The sequence below is a fragment of the Histomonas meleagridis genome (assembly GCF_020186115.1).
Source record: "Histomonas meleagridis strain 2922-C6/04-10x chromosome Unknown contig_10, whole genome shotgun sequence".
In the NCBI taxonomy this organism is placed as follows: Eukaryota; Parabasalia; order Tritrichomonadida; family Dientamoebidae; genus Histomonas; species Histomonas meleagridis.
The window spans coordinates 151,923-172,681 of record NW_027150747.1 but is presented as its reverse complement, the minus strand read 5'-3'; the positions used below and the strand labels follow the sequence as shown (position 1 = coordinate 172,681).

The 20,759-nt window shown below is 28.5% G+C and overlaps 6 protein-coding genes across 6 annotated transcripts; 2 read left to right on the top strand and 4 right to left on the bottom strand.

Moving 5' to 3' along the window:
- Positions 1-749: 749 nt before the first annotated feature.
- On the top strand, positions 750-1,994 carry GO595_000426 (uncharacterized protein; the record flags this gene model as incomplete). The annotated part of the gene is made up of 1 exon (XM_067917367.1): positions 750-1,994. The coding sequence occupies one exon, from the start codon at positions 750-752 to the stop codon at positions 1,992-1,994; it is 1,245 nt and encodes a 414-aa protein (XP_067779414.1).
- Positions 1,995-2,308: 314 nt separating this feature from the next.
- GO595_000425 (ester cyclase) lies at positions 2,309-2,704 on the bottom strand (the record flags this gene model as incomplete). The annotated part of the gene is made up of 1 exon (XM_067917356.1): positions 2,309-2,704. The coding sequence occupies one exon, from the start codon at positions 2,702-2,704 to the stop codon at positions 2,309-2,311; it is 396 nt and encodes a 131-aa protein (XP_067779413.1).
- Positions 2,705-10,952: 8,248 nt separating this feature from the next.
- On the bottom strand, positions 10,953-12,530 carry GO595_000424 (Leucine Rich Repeat family protein; the record flags this gene model as incomplete). Its single annotated transcript, XM_067917345.1, has 1 exon — positions 10,953-12,530. One exon carries the CDS (start codon positions 12,528-12,530, stop codon positions 10,953-10,955), a length of 1,578 nt encoding a protein of 525 aa, XP_067779412.1.
- A 764-nt stretch (positions 12,531-13,294) lies between these two features.
- Positions 13,295-16,510, bottom strand: GO595_000423 (Heparinase II/III-like protein; the record flags this gene model as incomplete). Its single annotated transcript, XM_067917334.1, has 1 exon — positions 13,295-16,510. The coding sequence occupies one exon, from the start codon at positions 16,508-16,510 to the stop codon at positions 13,295-13,297; it is 3,216 nt and encodes a 1,071-aa protein (XP_067779411.1).
- A 930-nt stretch (positions 16,511-17,440) lies between these two features.
- GO595_000422 (uncharacterized protein) lies at positions 17,441-17,773 on the bottom strand (the record flags this gene model as incomplete). Its single annotated transcript, XM_067917323.1, has 1 exon — positions 17,441-17,773. One exon carries the CDS (start codon positions 17,771-17,773, stop codon positions 17,441-17,443), a length of 333 nt encoding a protein of 110 aa, XP_067779410.1.
- Positions 17,774-17,891: 118 nt separating this feature from the next.
- GO595_000421 (ankyrin repeat protein) lies at positions 17,892-20,487 on the top strand (the record flags this gene model as incomplete). Its single annotated transcript, XM_067917312.1, has 2 exons — positions 17,892-17,936; positions 18,232-20,487. The coding sequence occupies 2 exons, from the start codon at positions 17,892-17,894 to the stop codon at positions 20,485-20,487; spliced, it is 2,301 nt and encodes a 766-aa protein (XP_067779409.1).
- Positions 20,488-20,759: the final 272 nt, after the last annotated feature.

Here is a 20,759-nt window from a genome sequence, read left to right as displayed (position 1 = left end):
ATGTATTTGGTAAGACAAGACCAAAGTTTTTGGCAGAACTATCATAAATAGAATTGGATTCAAGACGAAGATGTTTAAGATGCGTATTAGAGACAAGAGAATTTGAAATAAAATCACCACCTTCAGCTGTAATATCACATCCACATAAGCTCAGAACTTGAAGTGGTGGATCTTTGGAGAGAGTTTCACCTAGAACTTTACAGGCATCAACATTAAATATATTGTCATCTGCATAAAATTCAATAATTTGTGATGAAGCAAGAGATTCAAAAATTAAAATTGATGATTCTGTGGTTATGTGGGTTTCGATAAGCGAAACAAAACGAAGCGTATCGCTTGTGCTAAAATATTCTGCAAGTAATTGAGCAGAATCATAAGTGATATGATTTGTTGAAAGATCAATACTAATTAATCCAGGAATTAAACTTGCTTGAAGTTTTGTGTATGTTACCTTACACCAATAATTTTCGCCAGATAAATCAAGTATTTTTTCATCATTTTTTTGGGTATTTCTTAGCATTTTTTCTTTCTCGGTCTTTATATGTCAAAATATTAATTCTCAATTATTTTTGTCATTGAAAAAACACTGGTCAGAACGGTTTTTAACGGTCATATTTTCAATTATTAGTAATTACAAATTAGCTGAATCCAAAAAAAAAAATAGAAGAGTAGCATTTTATCCTAGTGATCAAAAGATTAATCGTACTCCAAAACCAGATCTGTCAAATCCAAATGATGCTTTAGAAATTATGAAAATCTTCCAAGAATCAGGATTTAACTCAGATTTTGATAACTTCATAGAATCACTAGAAGAACTTTATAAGCTTTCATCATCATTTATATTTAAAAATATTGATATTTTAAATCAATTTAATACAGTCAAAATTCTTCTTGGACATGGTCTCTCTGATGACATTCAAATTGACGTATACATCAAAGCTAAGTGTCTTAAAATAATTTCAAATCTTTGTGATAGTGAAGAATTTTCGAAATTTTTCTTATCTCTTGAAATTATTCCAACTATTGGACAATTTCTTATACACTCTGAGCCAAAAGTCATTGTAAATCTTCTTCGAATTCTTATAAACATAGTGTCAACAAATCCTCTACGATTTTCTCAACTTATTCTAGATCAACTTACACTTGAACCAATCATTATTGTTCTTTCTGTTCACTATACAAATCCAAAGATCTATAAACATATAACGCAGCTTCTTTATCTCCTTTCTTTTGCTGATACATCAAATTTTTTTCCCGACTTTTTCAAAGCTATCGTCTTTTCTCTTTCCAAAATCTCGAATCAAGTCGATAATTATTGGATATTTTGGATTGTTCCATCACTTATTCGTTCTACATCTATGGCACATGCACTTATAGCCAGTTCCATATTTGTTAATTTTCTTACTGAAGCATTGCACACAAAAAATAATGAACTTATTGAACCAATTCTTAAAATTATTTCATCAATTTATTATTATACTGATCATTTTATTGAAAATTTTGATTATGATTCACTTATTCAATTGTTACTTGATCCAGACGAAAGCATAGTAATGTTAACAGCAGATGCAATTAGTAATATTATGACAAGTGAAGCAATGACTGATTTTATGATACAAAGAGAAGTAATGAAACCATTAGTATTAAGATATGATGATGGAACATTTGATATGCGATATAACATTGAAGAAGCTATTGGTAATGCAACACAAACTGCGTCAATTGATTCTTTAATACAAATATTACATGAAGGAGCTTTAGGCATAATGATTAAAGCTTTGGATATTGAAGATGATGAAATCAGAAAGAAAGCTTTAACAGCAATTAAAATACTTCTTAGTATTGAAGGTTTCGATGATTTCATTGCAACAGAATTTAATGAGTTTTATTCGTTGGATACTTTCAATGAAATTTGTGCAATGGAAAATCAGGAAATTGCTGAATTTGCAGAAGAATTGGCAACAACTTACCCGCAATACTTCGGAACTCAATAAAAACATTAGAAATAAACAATTTCTCTTTTTCTTGATTTGATGTGTCTGTAAAGCTGAATATAAAATTTTCATCTGCATCTTGAAAGTTTTCACAATAACGATTGAATGTACCAAAAATTCGATGTAGTTGTTAAAATGATTAAAATGAAAATGATACAGATTGAACAATATATTGTTGTTTCTATTCGCATTAATAACAAGCTTGAGAGTAGCTTAATGTATTGCAATACATTCACATGTGAAAGTTACAATGGTTCAAAATTCTTCTCATTTGATTGATATTACAGCATAAAAACTGAATTTTTTAAAGAAGTTTATTGAGGTGATGGAATTCCTCCGATTTGCTGAAGAATTCCAAAAATATCGGGAATTCCTGTTTCTTTCAAAATTTTTCCATCTTTGAATTCATAAATGCACATGCTTCTTCCTTGAATCTTTCTTCCAGTTGGTGGAACTCCCATAAAAGTTCCGTCGTGAGTTCCTGTAAGTGACCAATAAACAGCAATTTTATCTCCTTCTTTTACAGATTGAATGATTGCCCATTGGATATCCGAGAAACCGGATCTCATGAATTTAACTGTTTCAACATAACCTTCAGGTCCTCTTAATGGTTCTGGTGAAGTTGGCGCATAAAAAATTGCATCTTCGCATATAGCTTCCTTTGCCAATACAGGATCGCAGCTATTGATGAATGCTAGAAACTTTTCCATTCGAAAAAAAAGAGTGGAGTGAAATGGGGTCCATTAGAGATTGAGAAGCGGAACCTCCCAAAAAACCGCTTTTCCTGGCACTTTTAGCCTCCCGACCAATCATTTCAAATAAAAATTATTTCAAAATTTGAGTCAATTTGAATAGTCATTCAATATCAATTAATGATTTAGAAATGTTGTTATCTTTCTAAAGATAAAGAAAGAATCGATACAAACTTAACATTTTATCCATATCATTTATGGTAATTTTTATTTTATCAGAAAAATTAGGATTCATTGATCGTTACTCAAAAAATCACTGAAAATTTTTTTTATAATTAAAATTTATGATGTATAAATCAACACAGAAACAGAAATTACTTCTAATAAAATATATCAATAATAAAAATTAATTTTACACTTGTGTAAAAAAACAATGTTTCACATTAAAATTGCATTAATCAAGCAAATGAAAATCAAATTTTCCTCATGTGCGTTATGGCTATGAATTTGATGTTTTCAAAGATGAATATGAAGTTTCATCTCAATGTATTTGCAAAATATTTTTAACCTGCTTAATTTTAATTTAATATTATGGTAAAATAGTGAAGTTGATTAGATCATATTTTAATGATTTATTATAATTTTTCTCCAAGATATTTATATTTAATTAAATTCAGTTACCGATCAAAACCATTCAAAAGTCATCGTTTTTATGACGATAGTGTGTAAAGCAAGCAAAAGTGAAATTTTAACTTTTTCGAAGTAAATCAAAAGCGACAATGCAATTTTGCTCAAAAAACAATTTTTTTTAAAACATTTTTATTAAAAACAATTAAGCTAAATACTGTCTGCATTCTTTAGATTCAATATATAACTTTGAATCCATTTCTTTTAAAATTTCGAAAAAATTATATTGCAGAAACTTCAAAGCGTTTTGCACCTTCAGCGGGAACAAACTCATTATGTCCGGATACGAGAACATAATTTTCTGAGCCACGAAAAACGAATAAAAGAAACCATCGCCTTTAATATTTATCAAACAAAATTTCAACAATTTTTTTGACATTTTTTTAAATTTTTTTCTGTTTAATTTTTTGTACAAATAATGCGCAATTTGATAATATTGGAACGCGCAATTTCCAAGAACAATCAAATTACGGCCCATAAATCCGTCATTAAAGTGACTAAAGCAAAAAATTAATCTGTTAATAAAAATGGAATTAAATTCTTTCATTAATTTTGTATTTAATTTCTTTAATTTTATTCCTAAAATTAATTCATTAAATTTCTTTCGTAAGTTAATTAAATTATTATCAATTCGATACCATTTATCGAAGTTATATAAATATATTAATAACTTAACTTCATTAATAATAAATTTATCTAAATAATTTATGCCTTTTGTGAAATATATTTTCGTTTCAAACTTTTCCGTACTTGAATGTCTTTTAATGTTTTTCCTTAATGGACGATTCAAGTTCCATTTCGATGGATTATTAAATGTATATTCGATCGTGGCCTTATTTTCTCGATATACATTATTCGGATTTGTAATCCCAATACGTATAGCTGTTTGTTCGATGATTTTTCCGGAATAATTTTTATCTTCAATTAAATTTGAGAAGTTTACATCGATTATTCCGACAATTTTATTGGAAATAATTGTAATTATATTAGAAAAATATGTTTTATTAAAGGATAATATACTCGAAAAATATTCATGAAGAGATTCATTTGAAATGAAATCATCAAATGAACTTAACACATGTAAAATATTATTTTCAAGTTTATTTTCCGTATATTTTAATAGTTTCGGATCATTTATATAAGAAATTTTATTCAAATAAAACGAAATTTTCGGAATTTGTTTTTGATATTTAATGATATCAATTTCATTCATTCGATAACAATCAGATATAAACGTCAATTGTTTAAAACTTTTTTCATATTTTTGTGAATTTTTTATTTCCGATTTTTTATTTATATTTTTATTATTAAACATAAATTCTTTATTAATGTTATTCGGTAATAACAAATTGTTTTGAAACGAAAACTCAAAGTAATATATCTCATGAGAATTTTGATGTTCAATAGGTATAAATTGATTTTCTTGGAATTTAAAATGAAAAAATACATTCGAATCTTGAATGATCGTTTGCAAATTAAATATTTCATTTGGCGACAAGAAAATACACATTTTATTACAATTAAAGTCATGATTAGGTGGTATCCATCGATAATATTTAGGCTTAAATAATATGTTCGTTATCATTGTGAATTGTGGTGAATAAATATTGTTTTGAGTGAATTTTAAGATTTCGGTGATAATTTCGATTTCTTTGAAGTTATATTTGTTTTGATGATATAAATGAAAGGTGGGTATTAATAAATTGCCAAAAAAAACTCGGGAAAATGCAGTTTTCGATTTTTCATATAAATGTTTTAAACATTTGATTTCATATTTGGTAAATGATGAAAGAACAGTTTGAAAGGATTGAAGAAAGGATTGAAAGATTACGCCGTTGTTGATGTAATTACATGGAGAATGAATGACAATCTTATCAAATGTGTCCCATAGTGAATTAAAAAAAATGGGTGTGCATTGAATAAATGAGGTGACAAAAAAACTGGAAATGGTGTCTGGAAAATGTCGAATAAGACGTTTGACAAAGATGTAAGCAGATTTAGAGAATGTTTCTGTGACAAAAAATCCAAATAATGATGGAAACGTGACATATGAAAATGAAAGTAAGTTGGTTTCATTAATACAAAAATATGTACCAATGGCATCAGCAGCTTCGCAAAGATTTGAAAAAATTAAAGTGATTGAATCACATAATCTATTTAAAATTTGCCAATTAAATTGATTTAAAAATTTTATGGTTGGTCGCTGAATTGAATTCACACGTTTAAGTAGAGTTACGTTGTCTTGAGTTGGATCTGTACGAAAAAAAGTCAAATATGTGATTTTTTTTGTGACTAGTTGAAGCTCAAAAAGTAAATTCCCATAACGCTTATTGTAAGGTGCTGATTTGATAACTGTGTCTAAATCTCTGAATCTGAGAAAGCTTTCGGAGGAGCGCATTTTCCTCCTTGAGCGATTGGGGCAGTGCTTAAGTAAAGTATACAATTTCCCCACAAAAAAAAACACAACAAAACAAAATCTAACCAAAAATGACTATATTTTCTTTATAAAAGACCATAAGTCAAAATAATTTTTAGGAATCTACTGCAAATAGAATATTTAAGTCGAATTTTTTAGGAAAAATACAAAATTTAAAATTTCAATTCACAAAAAATTACAATAAACAAATAATTTGTTAGCAAAAACACTGCTTTTTACTTATAATAAATTCAACATATAATAATATAAAAGATAACCATAAGCAATTATCAACGTAAAAATAATTTCATTTCTTTTTTATAATTAAATGCATGTAATTCAATCTATGTGTTTAGTGTTTACATACCCTGATGTCTTTCCAATTCGCGATTTTTACGACCGTTAAAAACCGTTTCTCTCAATATGAATACTTTCTGTCTGAAAGAAAATTAATGAATAAATGTTTTATTCATAGATTGACCAAGATTCTTGAATTATATTGGGTTGCAGGTGTTCCCATGCTCAAACCATGCATTGTGCTGCTTGTAATTTGGTAAATTTTTTTTCATTGTTTTGATTGTACTCTTTTCGAAACAGATAACGTGCTGTAGCCTTCAAACACCCGAAGACCCTTCGATCTAATGGTTGAAATTCATCAGTCATACCGGGTGGTATGAAATATAATTTAATCTTCAGAGTTTCTGCATTCATAGCGATTATTATGAAGTCTTCATTGGTAAATACAAAACTTGGTTGTAAAAAACAACAGACAATAAAATCCTTAATTGATTGTTCTTCTATGTTCGTAAATATCCTATGACCACTTCCATGATCATTATTCCATGGTCTCCAAGCAGGATTATGCTTTAATTTATCTTTCCAGGATCTTAGTGTGGAATCAGGAATTTTACTTGTTTGTGCAATCTTAGAAATTCTTGGGTATCCTCTTGAAATTTGAGTTATAACACATTCGAGCATTGGCCTTTTTTTGTAATTCGTGTAGTCTTTATGGGGTTTTCCTGGAAATATATTGCTGTGCATTGTGGCCACACTAGGCCGTTTACTATTTTTTGAATACTATTAACGGTCGTAAAAATCGCGAATTGGAAAGACATCAGGGTAAATATGTTGCAACATACGAAAATTAATAATAAAAATGATCATTTTTTTCAATTCAATAAAAAATATTTTTTTAGTGAGCATGTTGTTTGTGCTAATAATCATAAAATCTCAGATATACGAAAAGCTTATATAGCAGCCATAACAAACCATTTGTTGTTTTTTTAACAAATGTATATTTTATTTACACGGTTTTCTATACAATTGATCCATGTAAATCATTGAAATATACAGAGTAGTGCTGTCATTGGTTTATGTTTTTCCTGTTTCTCATTACGTTGAAGCTTAAAACAGGATTTCACAAAATTTCTCTCAACTCTACAACAATTTTTGAACCTGATTTGAGTGAAATTTCATTTTTTTCATTTCCCAATACTTTTGAAAATTCAATTGAAGTAACAATTAGCAAAGAAGATAAAACACAAGCTTTCCATCCCACAGGTTTAAATTTTGTTGTTAAAAATGTAACACAAATTTCAATAACATGTGGAACAACAGTTAATATAGAAGTTTGGCTTCTTCCAGTGAAATTATGTAATGACGGCATCACATCTTTAATTTCATTTCCCAAAAAAGCACATGCTCAAATAATATTTCATTCTTATTCATATGAAAAATCACAATGTATTATTCCTTTAAGTTCAACATATGAACAAAAAGTAGACCTAATGAGTCGTAATTTAAACAGTTACATTTATACAGAATCATCATTAAAAACAATGGAACCATTTTCGTCTGCGGAGAACGCGACCGTTAACGACATATCGTTATCGGAACCGTTTATTTTTGTAGTAGTTCCCAAAATCCTTAAACCAGGATTTTCATTTAAAAGCCAATTATCAAAGCGTTATTCTGGGGAGTGTAATTTCCAAAGCATTGAACAGTTTTCACTTGATAAATTATCTCCAAATACGAATGAGTATTTAATTAATTGTAATGAAAACCCATGGAGTGGTTGGATGTTTGTAGCATTTTCTGTCGGACTTCTTATAGCAGTGATATTCATTGGATACGGATTTGTGGTTTGCTGTCGAAAATGGAACAAATTTAAACATGAAGAAATTATTGAAATTGCACATACAGATGTTAACAGTGTTCCATTACTTACACAAGAAATAAATCGGAATGATAAGATAAGTATATCACAGATGTCGTCAAGAAATGAAAATATTGTCTTTTTCGAAAGAAACACTTCAAATAAGTAAAAAATATTGTAGTTTTGCGATAAAAATATACGATTTAGATTAATGAGCACAAATAAATTTGCTTTCATAAATTTATAAAAGAAAATATTCTTTATAAATCAAATTTAACAAGAAGGACAATGTTTTGTTTTCAAATAAACATGAGAAATAAATCATTTTGCATTTAAACAAGAATGCGCATTCGTGTTGTTTGTGGAGCAAAGCAAACAAAAAAATTTCGATTCAATAGCAGAAAGTAGGAAAAAAACATTGTATACAGGAAAATAAGTTTATTTGTTAATTTCAAAGAAACATATTCTACTTTAGAATATGGAAAATTCCAACTTTGGATATAAACAATTTGATTGATATTAATAAAAATCATAAGAATTATAAGAAAGAAATTAATAAGAATGATAAAAATTATAGAAATTATTGATATTTTGTGGATTTTTACTTAAGTTGATGTTAATAAATTTAAATTTTGCACAATTCAAATAAAAATTTTAGAAGCTTTATGGAGTTAATACCATGCACCTTTAGCAAATAATAAATTAACTATTTTGTTATATTCTTTTTCAACTGCATGTTTAAAAGCAGTTTTAAATATTTTTAATAATTTCCAAATATTATTTTGAAATAGAAAATTATTAAATTAAATTTTAAATAAAACAAATAAATATCTTTAGCATTAATATCAATTCCTTTTTGTTCAAGAAGTAATTTAACTATTTCTGTATGACCATTTTCAGATGCTAATATAAGTGCTGTTTTAAATAATTTAAATAATTTCCAAATATTATTTTGAAAAAAAAATTATTAAAATAAATATCAAATGAAACAAATAAATATTTTTAACATTGATATTAATATATTTCTGTTCAAGTAATAATTTAACTATTTCAGTATGACCATTTGAAGATGCACTCATAAGTGCTGTATCAAATAATTTAAATAATTTCCAAATATTATTTTGAAATAAAAAATTATTAAAATAAATATGATATAAAACAAATAAATATTTTTAACATTAATATTAATATATTTCTGTTCAAGTAATAATTTAACTATTTCTGTGTGACCACTTGAAGACGCTAAAATAAGTGCTGCATCAAACAACTCAAATAATTTCCAAATATTGTTTTGAAATATAAAATTATTAAAATAAATACGATATAAAACAAATAAATATCCTTAGCATTTACATCAATTTCTTTTTGTTCAAGAATTAATTTAACTGTTTCTGTATACCCTTTCTTAGTTGCTATAAAAATTGGAGCATTAAATTTTATATATAATTCCTAAAATTTAATTTGAAACATTAAATATATGAAATGTTATTTCATATGAAATAGTGAAACATTTTCATAATTAATATTAATATCTAAGTTATCAAGAATTAATTTTACAAGTTCAATGTTTTCCGATTCAAATGATTTTAAGAATATATTGCTTGGATCTTGAGTATATTGAAGAAAATGATCAAGAAGATACAAATTATTAAATTTTATTGATTCAATAATAAGTGAATCATCAATTTTCATATTTAACTCTTCCAAATACAAAAGAATTTCATAACTACCTGTTGTTATACAAAGAGAACCCAAATTATTAATATTAAAATCAGTTTTTCCAATTTTATTTTCATAAAGATATTTAAAGATATCATATCGATGAAACATAATTGCTGTTTCATAAGCATTTTCAAATGATGAATGATTTTGCTCACATAAATGAATGATTTCTTCATTTCCACCTGCAATTGCATATTTACCTGCATTTTCTAATTTTGAACCATTCATAAGTAAATATTTAAAACATTTAACTGATCCAAAAAATGCTGCAGAATCAATTAATGTAACATTTTCTCGATTAATAAATGAACATCTTTCATAAAGTGATGGTTTAATTGTTTGATTAAAATCAAAATTATGTTGTGATGATATTTCTTGAAGTTTTTCTATTTCATCATTTCGAATTATTTTTGCTATTTCATTTGGATTATGTCCTTCTTTAATATATTTTTTATGAAGTTCCCAATCATTCTTTGATAGTTCTTCATAATTTGACAAAAAATCATCAAAAAAAGGATCTCGTTCGAAAAAATGATCATGATAATGAAAAAGAAGTAATGATAAAATTTGTTTTGCAATATTTTTTTCAACAATGCCTAATTGAATCATTTTTTCAATTAAATAATATGATTCTTGTGTTTTGATTTTAGTGATATAATCAATAAAAATGTCCATAATTTTGCTTTTGTTTTGAAGAATTTCTTCTTCTTTATTTTGAATTATTGTTAAATATTTAAAGTAAAGATCTATAGGTTGATTAAATGATAAATAAAAAGTATTATATACCAAATTATTAATAACAACATTAAATGAAAATGATAAATTTTGGTCAAATAATTTTATTGTTTCTTGAACTGTTGATTTCAGATTCTTTGTTGTTAAATTAAGTAAAATATGTTCAAGTGGAATAAGTAATTCCTTGAAAATCTTTTGCTTATTTACCCCTTCATATTTCTTTTTCAAAGAGCTTCGTATGATAACATTATAATCATTCTCATTATTATCATCCCATTCAAACATGGAAGAGTCACTTTCCGAATATTGGTGTAAGACCGTTTTTTTTTAACTTCACTTTGTTTAAAGCATTTATTTCGTACACCTAACTGAATACCTTCACCTATAATGTATGGTTATTATTTGGGATAAGCTTAATCTTCATAAGATACGAGTAAGTAAAAAAGGTTTTTCAAACACATTTTGTTCCATTCAACAGAATTTTGTTTAAGAGATTTTACAGCATTAAAAATAGAAAGATAAATAACATTTTATTATGAAAACATTTGTATTCAATGGTTAAACAAACTATTTTTCAAGTTTTCTATAGTGAACTCCTGACTTAATGTATCATAAATTTCTCTTATTGGATCATCGTCGCCATTTACACCGCATTCTCTCATCAATTCTTCGATTTCGTTATCTTTAGCCCTAAACACAACGTTATTGATCAACTCCTTCGATGTATTCTTATGCTTAAATCCTATTTTCATCAAACATTCGTTTTTCTCTTCCAAATTCGGCTCGATTTTCGAGTTAAATTCCATTATCGTATTCAACTCATTCGTTATATCGATCGAATTATTTTCGTTACATGAAATGTTTCCGTATTTTTTGATGTATTCGTTCTTAACATTATTTATTTTCATATTAGCTTCAATACGTTTTGGCTCTGGAAGATTTAACAAAACTTTCTTTAAGTCATTTTCGGGCCATGAAAATGTCTTCAAATTCTTCTTTAATAACATTTCTAAGATTTGTATCAATTGTTCGGTGGATGTGCTGATGTTATTCCCTTCGAAATAAAACGTTTCCATGTCTGTCTTCATTTGACGTATAATTTTGATGATGTCGAAATCGCCGATACATTGACCAGTGATATCTAATGATTTCAAGGTGGAATGCATCATCGCCGCCTCAATAAGTGGCGTTAGAGCTGGCCCAAGTACTGTCTGCTTGGTCGTGGAGCGAATCGTCAAAGATTGAAGGGACGATACACGAAAATATAAAAGAAATGACTTAAGAATAGATGAGTCATTGGTGATACAATCCGATATGGATAACGTGGAAAGCTTTGGCTGGTTCTTTAAAAATGATATGAAATCATTGACATTTTCTGTGGTGATAGGATTCTTGTCCCAAACAAGACCTGTGAGGGTGGGCAATACTATGGTAGTTTCGATTTTACTAAATAGTTTCCAACCATCTGCAGATGCATATATTGAACAACAATCAAGTTGTAAACTTCGCCCTTTGTGGTTGGAAAGGGCTGTAAATAAGCCAGCAAGGGCATCGTCTGCAAATGCACATTTTGAAAAAATGAGATTTAATTGTGGTGATAAAGAATTCTCTGATTTAAGAATTGGTGCACAATAAAAAGTATTTCCACTAAAATTAAATGTAACAATACCTGTTTTAAAGTCTTGGATTTGACTAAAAAGTTGATCAACTTGAAGACAACAATCAATGACTGCTAATGTTCGAATACTTTGAGTCTTTGTTAACCAATCAGATCCAAAAAGTTGTATAAGAAAAGATACTACATCATCAGGAAAAATAACATCAGTAATCCATAATGTTTCTAATGAATAAAAACACCGCGAAAATAAAACCGTTTGACAAAAAGTGCCAAATAACGGTTTTGTAAATTTACAACGGTTAAATGTAAGAACGCGAATTGAGCCTTGAAACTTGATGAAACATTCAAAAAAGGCACCTGCATAAGGACAATCGAATTCGCATTCCTCAAAAATCCATTCGCTTGGTGCAAAATTTGGATGATTATTCATTGAGATTAAAAAATATGATATGGAATTGTTAAATGTGACACCTTTCATAACAAATCGAAGAATTGTACGACTTCGGCGCATAATTGTTAATAATACTGGAAATGTTACTGAGAAATCTAGATGATTGATTCTTAACTCATTGAGTTCTTGATGTGTTGAGAGGGCTACTGAAATTGAATGGACATAAGGAAGATCAATTGTAGATTGATCAATTATAAATGTGTTTTGTATTTTAGATAAATAATCACAAATTGAATTTAATGTAGAAACATCTGATGGCCGATACTTTGCAACACAAGATAAAAAGCGGTCATTTAAAAGTGATGTTGTATGATAATTATAAAGTTGATTTTCAAAAGAATCTTTTATCGATTCATCAATATTTATTGTTATTGGATAGCATTCTGTGTCAAATAAAGCGCATCGTATATTAACTATTTTACTTGCTATTTTTATATGAGAGATATGTTTAATTGTCATTTTTTGATTTCGTGTTGATATAGAAAAGCAAGTTGGATCAACATCTACTGATGTAATTTCATAAAACGGGAATGATTTAAGAATTCTTAAGGATCTTGAAAATATTTTCTTTGCCTTAAGAATAAATACTCCAGGTGTTGCTATTAATAAATGATGTTCATCTGCATTTGGCCCATTCATGATCAATACCTTTTCTAAAAGAATCATTTGACATGAAAAAACATTTAAAAGGGGGTTCGCTGCTTTAATTGCATCGAGCCGATACATATTAGGAAACGTTACCCGTTGGCGTAAACCATTGAAATCATTTCTAATTTTTTAACGTATTTTCGAAAAAATTCAATTTTCATGAAAAAACATATTTATTAATCTAAGTTATCTTTTTCTCCTCTTTTCTTTACAAATACAGCAATTCCGAAAACAATTAATACCAAAACAACACAAGCAGCTACAACGATTGCGGCTATTTCACCGGTTGATAATTTTGAGCCATCAATAACTTCGAAGTTAGAAATTCTCCAATTCCCATTTCTATGAATCCTAAATCCATTTCTATTTCTTCTTGTATAAACTTTAATTTTTCCTCCCGATTTTTCCACGTCAAATATTGGATAAGCTCTTTCTATTCCATCGTCATAAGTGATAAACAAAGTTTGTGCATTTACATCTAAAGGATTTACACCAGAAATTACAAACCAACTGTTTTCGTCATCATTATTATAAGATTCAGTATAACCATTCCATTGACATTTATTTGTTTCGAATTTTGGTTTATCGTTTTTATATTTTGTTCCATTTGATATAACAATTTCTTTGTTATATAATTCAACTGCTATCGATGCATCAGTTTCTCTCCCGAAGACATTTAACAATGAGTTATTAAAAGAACTTAACACATAATCATCGCCATCTTTTGTTTTAATTTTAATTCCAACGTTACCATTATTATCATCTTCAACTTCAACGTTTTCGATAATATTTTTACCATTTTCATATCCTTCATATACTACAACAAAAGAAGAAATTTCATTTGTTGCTCTATGGATATAAAAATATGGTAAAGTTGTTCCATAATCGGAGTTATTATAAAAACGTTGACCCCATCCATCATTATAAAATACTTTTTCCGGACTTTTCCTTGAAGGAACATAAGCAGAAAATGAATAATTTTCATTAATATTCCATTTAACTTCCCAAGGATTTAATGTTGTTCCAGAAAGTTTATCAGAAATTCTTGTGCCAATATCGAAATAACCTTTGTATAAAGTCCATTCAGATGAAATTTTTGTAGACGTTTCATAATTAAATTTCGAGTAAACTCTTCCGGATGAATTATTTTCATTTCCTGGTGACCAATATTGACAATAAGTATTTGGGAATACATTGCCTCTCATATAGAACGAAACTTTATATCTTGAGCCGATTTTTCCAATGAATGAATTTGGTGCAATATAACCATTTGTATTACCAACATAAAGTCCAACATTAACAACATTATTACTTGCTTCTGTTGCAGTGAACTTTACGCCACGCGTTTTATATCCTGGAATTGATTCCCATTTACATTTCCCATTTCCGACATAATAACACCATGTTCCATTTTCTGGACATTTATTATCAACAGTATTTGGAAATGCTGTTGCATATTCAGGCCCTAAAGTGCCATTTAAATATTCTTCTCTTAAACTTACATCAGATACATCAATATAACCTAAACTTCCTAAATTAAGTTTAAACCCAAATCGGACTTCAATTTGTTCTTCTGGTTCAGTAAACTTTAAATCACTTTTTAATGTATAATTTTGATTAACTCCATGAAATATATATTGTCGTTTTTTGTCGCCACTTTCAACACGAAATATATCAACAAGATAACTTTTGTTTTCATGTTCAATTTGTGTAACAGTTCTTTGATAAATGTTTGCTTCTTTATATGCATTAGATGATGCTTGCATTATTTTAACATTATCACCATAAGAAAATATATGAAAACTTCCATTTCTTTCTTTTGTTATTTGATTATTACCATCTATAACAACAGTATTATGAGCAAATGTTTGTACTGTTTGAGATTTATTGACATGATCCCAAAGATAACCAAGATCATTTAATAATTCATGTCCATCTTTCCAATAAATAATATTTAATGAATCATAATGATGATGATTACCATAATTACTTGCGTCTAATACTATTGTAGAATTTCTTCCATATTCACCAGTCCGAATAAAACCTTGTGATATATAAGGGAATACTATATCAGGTAATTTATATAATTCAGTATTATTATTAGTAGAAGTAATATTTAAACTTGGATCTCTATAAAATAAATTTTCTGTTGATGGTACATTATTCGGATTCGTAAGTTCTGATATAACTTTATTATTTTCTTCTGATGGATAAGTGAAACTAATAAAGTCTAAATGAGTTGTCGATAATTTAGAATCAACATAACTATCAGCAATTACAGGATAATACATATTTGACTGCAAAGTCCAAATCATATTTTGCCAAACTTGATCATAATAAGTATCTGTGTTCACATTAAAATGTGTATATTTCGTCTCTCCTTCTAATGGAACATAATCATCAGGATCAGAATAATCACGAAATGCATAACCAAACCTTAAAATACCATTGATTGTCATTAATCCATACGCAGCACTTTCAGATGTTGAGCCATCTTCTAAAAACCATTCATTAATTGTACGAATAAATCCATTAAGTCCAAAACGAGTTAAATTTGCAAAATCGATTGCAAGTCCTGCAAGTGCTACGCCTTGTCTATTTGATACTGCTTTATTATTAATTAAATCATCGCAATAACCTAAATATGCAGCTTCCTCAATCAAATCTATTTTAATTTTGTTGATTTCTTCTTCAGTATAAACACCTGAATTAATTGTGAAATCAAATGATAACGCAATGTTTCCAACAATTGAACCATCCATTCCACTTGAACCTAATCGACTTGCTGACCAATACGCACTATACATTTCTTTATCTTCAGTATCATAACCACTAGATGTAATCTTTCGACATGAAGATGGTAAATTAGATATGTTCTTAGCGGCAACACGTGGATTACAATCTGCATATTCATTATAACTATAGCCTTCATATACTAAATATTTGGGCATTACATTAGAAAGTTTTAATAAAATGTTTTTGACGTATTGCGCATGAGCTGTATCATTACTAAGTAAATATCCAAGAGCTACATTATAAAGTGGTCCACTTATAAGATGTTGAAGCTTTTTGGCTCGTATAACTGCGCTTGGTGATGAGCGACAATTAGTATAGCTCATACATGTAACTGGTCCAACACTACCAACATAACTAAATTTTTGTTGTGGATCCCATGAACTTTGATAAACTAGATCTTCTGGATATTGAGAATTAGGAAATTGCATACCACAAACATTACATGTGATTTGATCTGGATTATTTCGATTCCATGACCAATCACCATTGGCATGCCACAACCTTCCAGTCTTAACACAATTAGGGCAGAAGGTGGTGGTTCCTGGCGTGGTACGAGGAATTAAATTATTTATAACTGTTTCATTATAATTTCTCATATAGGAGTTAGCAGTATTTACAATACTATTATAACGTGTTCGTGCCCATGAGTATTTTTCAGCATTTTCTTTGGCTCTTGCTATGTCATCTTTATTATAAATAGAGTGTGGATGTGATGAAATGCTATTAATTAATTTATTGGAGTTTTGTACATTATGTAAATCAATATGATTCCTTTTTGAATTTGGGCTTGCGTGGGCCCAAGCACCTACCGCCAGATGCAAGGAAAACAAAGAAAAAAGCATGAACTTTCTTACCCAAAATGTATAACTTATTCAATTTTCTGAAGAATTGATTTTTGAGGGCTGTGTTGTTTTTCTGTGGTTTGTATTTACAGACACAAAACGATTGAATTTAATTCAATTTTCGATAAAAAGTGTGTCTTAACACTCACAACACCACTGATGGAATTCCAGTAGAAGAACAAGGAAGCGTGAATGAAAAGGGAAATAATATTATATATGCTGTAGCAGTTTTTGTAGCGGCATTTGCAATTATTAAGAAATTTGTTTCATCAGAACAACTTTCAGATATCGGAGAACCAATTAACAGGAGCACCGGAAAAGATGCGAAGGTTAATGATAATCAACTTTATATTGAAGCAAAAGATGATCCGTTTGATGATGACTATGAAGATTAATAATCCCAAAATAACTATCAATATAATTATTTCATCTTCATATAATTTGGAATTTATTCAGAATGTTTAATACAATATTTATATTGTCAATTAGAAATCTTCAAATAAAAGATAGTAAAAACGAATTTTATAAAATATTTATACCGTTGAATATTAATTTCAATATTATCTCAAAGAATTAATTCAATTCTATGGAAGAAAAGATCAACCAATAGAATTAATATAAATTGGTATCAAGGATAAACTGGCAATAAATGATTGTATATTGTGAATTCCCTCATAACAAAAATTAAGCCTCGAAATCAAAGCACCACTTTTCGTTTCTAAACCCTAATGCGTATCGGCATAACAATGTGAGTAAATTCACAGAGAAAAACACAGAGATTTTATTTTTTATTGCAACAAGAACAATAACAACTGCAGCAACTGCAATTATGGCAATGGGAACAGGAACAGCTATAGCCACTGCTGTGTTGGTGTTATCTTTGGAGTCATCTCCATTCGATTTCATTTCTTCATTTTGTGATTGCGCTTTTGCAACAATTTTATCGATTTCTTCTTGTGATTTTGCATTTAATATTTGTGCAGTGTAATTCGCTATATTTTCTTTTTCTAAAGACATGTTTTCAATTTTATTCTTTGCTAATGTTATTTGCGCTTTTTCGTTAATATCTGATGCAGTTCTGGTTGATTTAACATCCAATCATGAACACTAAAAGGTATGAAACATCCCTAGCTTCATGAATGTTGTGAATTTGAGCTTCCAGTTTCCAGGAGCTCAAAAAGTATTTGAAATTTTTGCAATTACCCTATAGATATTTAAATATACTAACTTTCTTTGAAATACATTAATATATATATATATATATACAAGTATTCGAAGCACAGCCGTACAAGGATTTCAGGAGTTTTTATTTTGTCAAAAATAATGACAACGCCTCACATCACTGTAAAAACATGGTTGCCCTTATACAACCGCCTGGCATTTTTTTTCACGATTTGAATGGTTTTAACGTTTCCAACTGATTTTTATCATTTTTTAAATTGTCGAAAGACCTTTTCCACTGCCATTCTTACAAGGATGCATTTAAGCTCATTGCTGAAGGAGCTAATGTCAATGAGAGGAATCAACATGGGGAAACAGCTCTTTTTAGTTGTGATGATCCCTCAATTGCAGAGTTATTAATTAAATCAGGGATTGATGTTTCTGCAACAGACGATAGTGGTGAAACAGCTTTAGGAAGGTGCAATGATTCAAAAGTTGCAAAAGTTTTAATTGATGCAGGAATTGACCTGACCTTAAGAAACCATGTTCAACGTAATGCCATTTATTATTGTGACAATGCTGACATTGCAAAATATGCTGTAGATGCAGGAATTGATGTAAATAATATTGATTTTTATGGCGAAACGCCATTATTTACATGTTTTAAAGCAGATGTAGCCAAAGTCTTCATTGATGCAGGTGCAAATGTTAATGTTATAAATAACAAGGGTAATACAGCACTTTTCAGTGCAAGAAATCATAAAATTGCAAAGGTTCTTATAGATGCAGGAATTAATATTAATGTTCAGGACGAAAAAGGTCAAACAGCACTTTTTACAGCGGAAAATGGAAAAGTAGCAAAAGAGATCATTGACGCAGGAATTGACATCAATATAAAAGATAAAAAAGGAAGAACAGCATTATTCTTTTGTAAGGATGCAGAAACAATTAATTTACTTATTAAGAAAGGGATTGATTTAACAACAAAAGACAACAAAGGAAGAACAGCGTTATTTTATTATACGAAAAATGGCGAAATTTTAAAGGCACTTATTAATTCTGGAATTGATATAACAGTTAAAGATAATGATGGGAACACAGCATTTCCAGGATTTAATAATGTTAATGGAATTAAAAAACTGATTGATGCAGGAATAGATTTATCTGTTGATGATTTTGATGAAAAAGGGACAACGCCATTATTTAAATGTGAAGATCCAAAGAAAGCAAAACTTTTAATTGAAGCTGGTATAGATGTTAATTCAAAAGATAAATATCAGCGAACTGCAATTTTTGGTGATTTTTGTAAGAATTTCGAAGTAGCAAAAATATTAGTTGAGGCAGGTATTGATGTTAATAATAAAGATCATTGGGATCAAAATCCACTTTATTATCAAGATAATCCAGAAATTATTAAATTACTTATTGATAAAGGAATTAATAAAGATAATATTGATACATATGGAAAGACAGCACTATTTTATTGTGAAAAACCGGAATCAATTCGTGCTCTTGTTGAAAATGGTTTTGATATTAATGCAGTCGATGAAGATGGGAAAACAATTATTTTTAATTGTTATGAAAATAAAGTTGTTAAAACACTTATTGACTTAGGAATCGATATAAACAAAAAAGATAAAAAAGGTCGAAATGCACTTTTTGATTGTCGATCAGAAAAAATAGCTCAAATGTTAATCGATGCTGGCATAAACATATCTGAAAAAGATAACGAAGGTAAAACAGCTCTTTTTACATGTGATAAAGATGTAGCAAAAGTATTAGTTAAAGCAGGTATCGAACTTAATACAAAATCCACAAAAGGAGAAACTGCTTTGTTTAATTATCATCTTGGAAGCAAAATTGTTAAAGCCATTATTGATTCAGGTGTTGATATAAATTCAAGAAATCAAAGAGGTGAAACAGCATTATTCAATTTTCATATGAACAAAAAAGTTGCCAAAATACTTATTGATTCTGGAATCGATATTAATGCGCAAAACAAAAGTGGTGAAACAGTGTTATTTGATTGCGACAGAAGTGCAGTTATTGAGTACCTAATTAATGCAGGTATTGATGTTAACATTAAAGATGAAGAGGGAGAAACAGCACTTTTCCACTGTAATAAAGTATTTAAAACAAATTTATTAATTAAAGCTGGCGCTGATGTCAACGAAAGAAATGAAGATGGAGAAACACCAATTTTCAATAGTTTCGATTGTGATATTGCTAAAGCACTTATTGATGCAGGCGCTGATGTTAATGCACTAAATAAAAATGGCGAAAATGCTTTATTTAGATGTCATAATAAAGCAATTGTAGAAGTGTTAATCAATGCTGGAATTGATATAAATGCTAAGAACAAAGATGGAGAAAATGCGTTATTTAATTGTGACAATGTTAAAATTGTTAAGTTATTAATTGATTCGGGTATTGACGTTAACGTAATGAATAATGAGGGAAATTATGCAATAGACAATAAAAAAGGTAAAATTGCAAAGTTATTAATCGATGCTGGAATTAACGAGAAAGCTATAGCAAAATATAAAAGCGACCATCCCGATTTTGCATAAAATTTAGTAAGTTCTTTTTGTTTTAATAATTATAAAAAGAATTTGAAATTTCAAAAAATGACTCTTTCAAGTTGCAGTTTTCCCATTTAATTATATCTATATGATAAATGAAAGACGCAATAATAATTGCTGCATGAAATATTTTAGATAATTTCCAAATATTATTTTGAGATATTAAAATAAATACCAAATAAATATTTATAACATACATCAAAACCCTTTTGTGCTTTTCATTTGGAATAACTTCTTCTTGAGCTTGTTTCTTATGATGT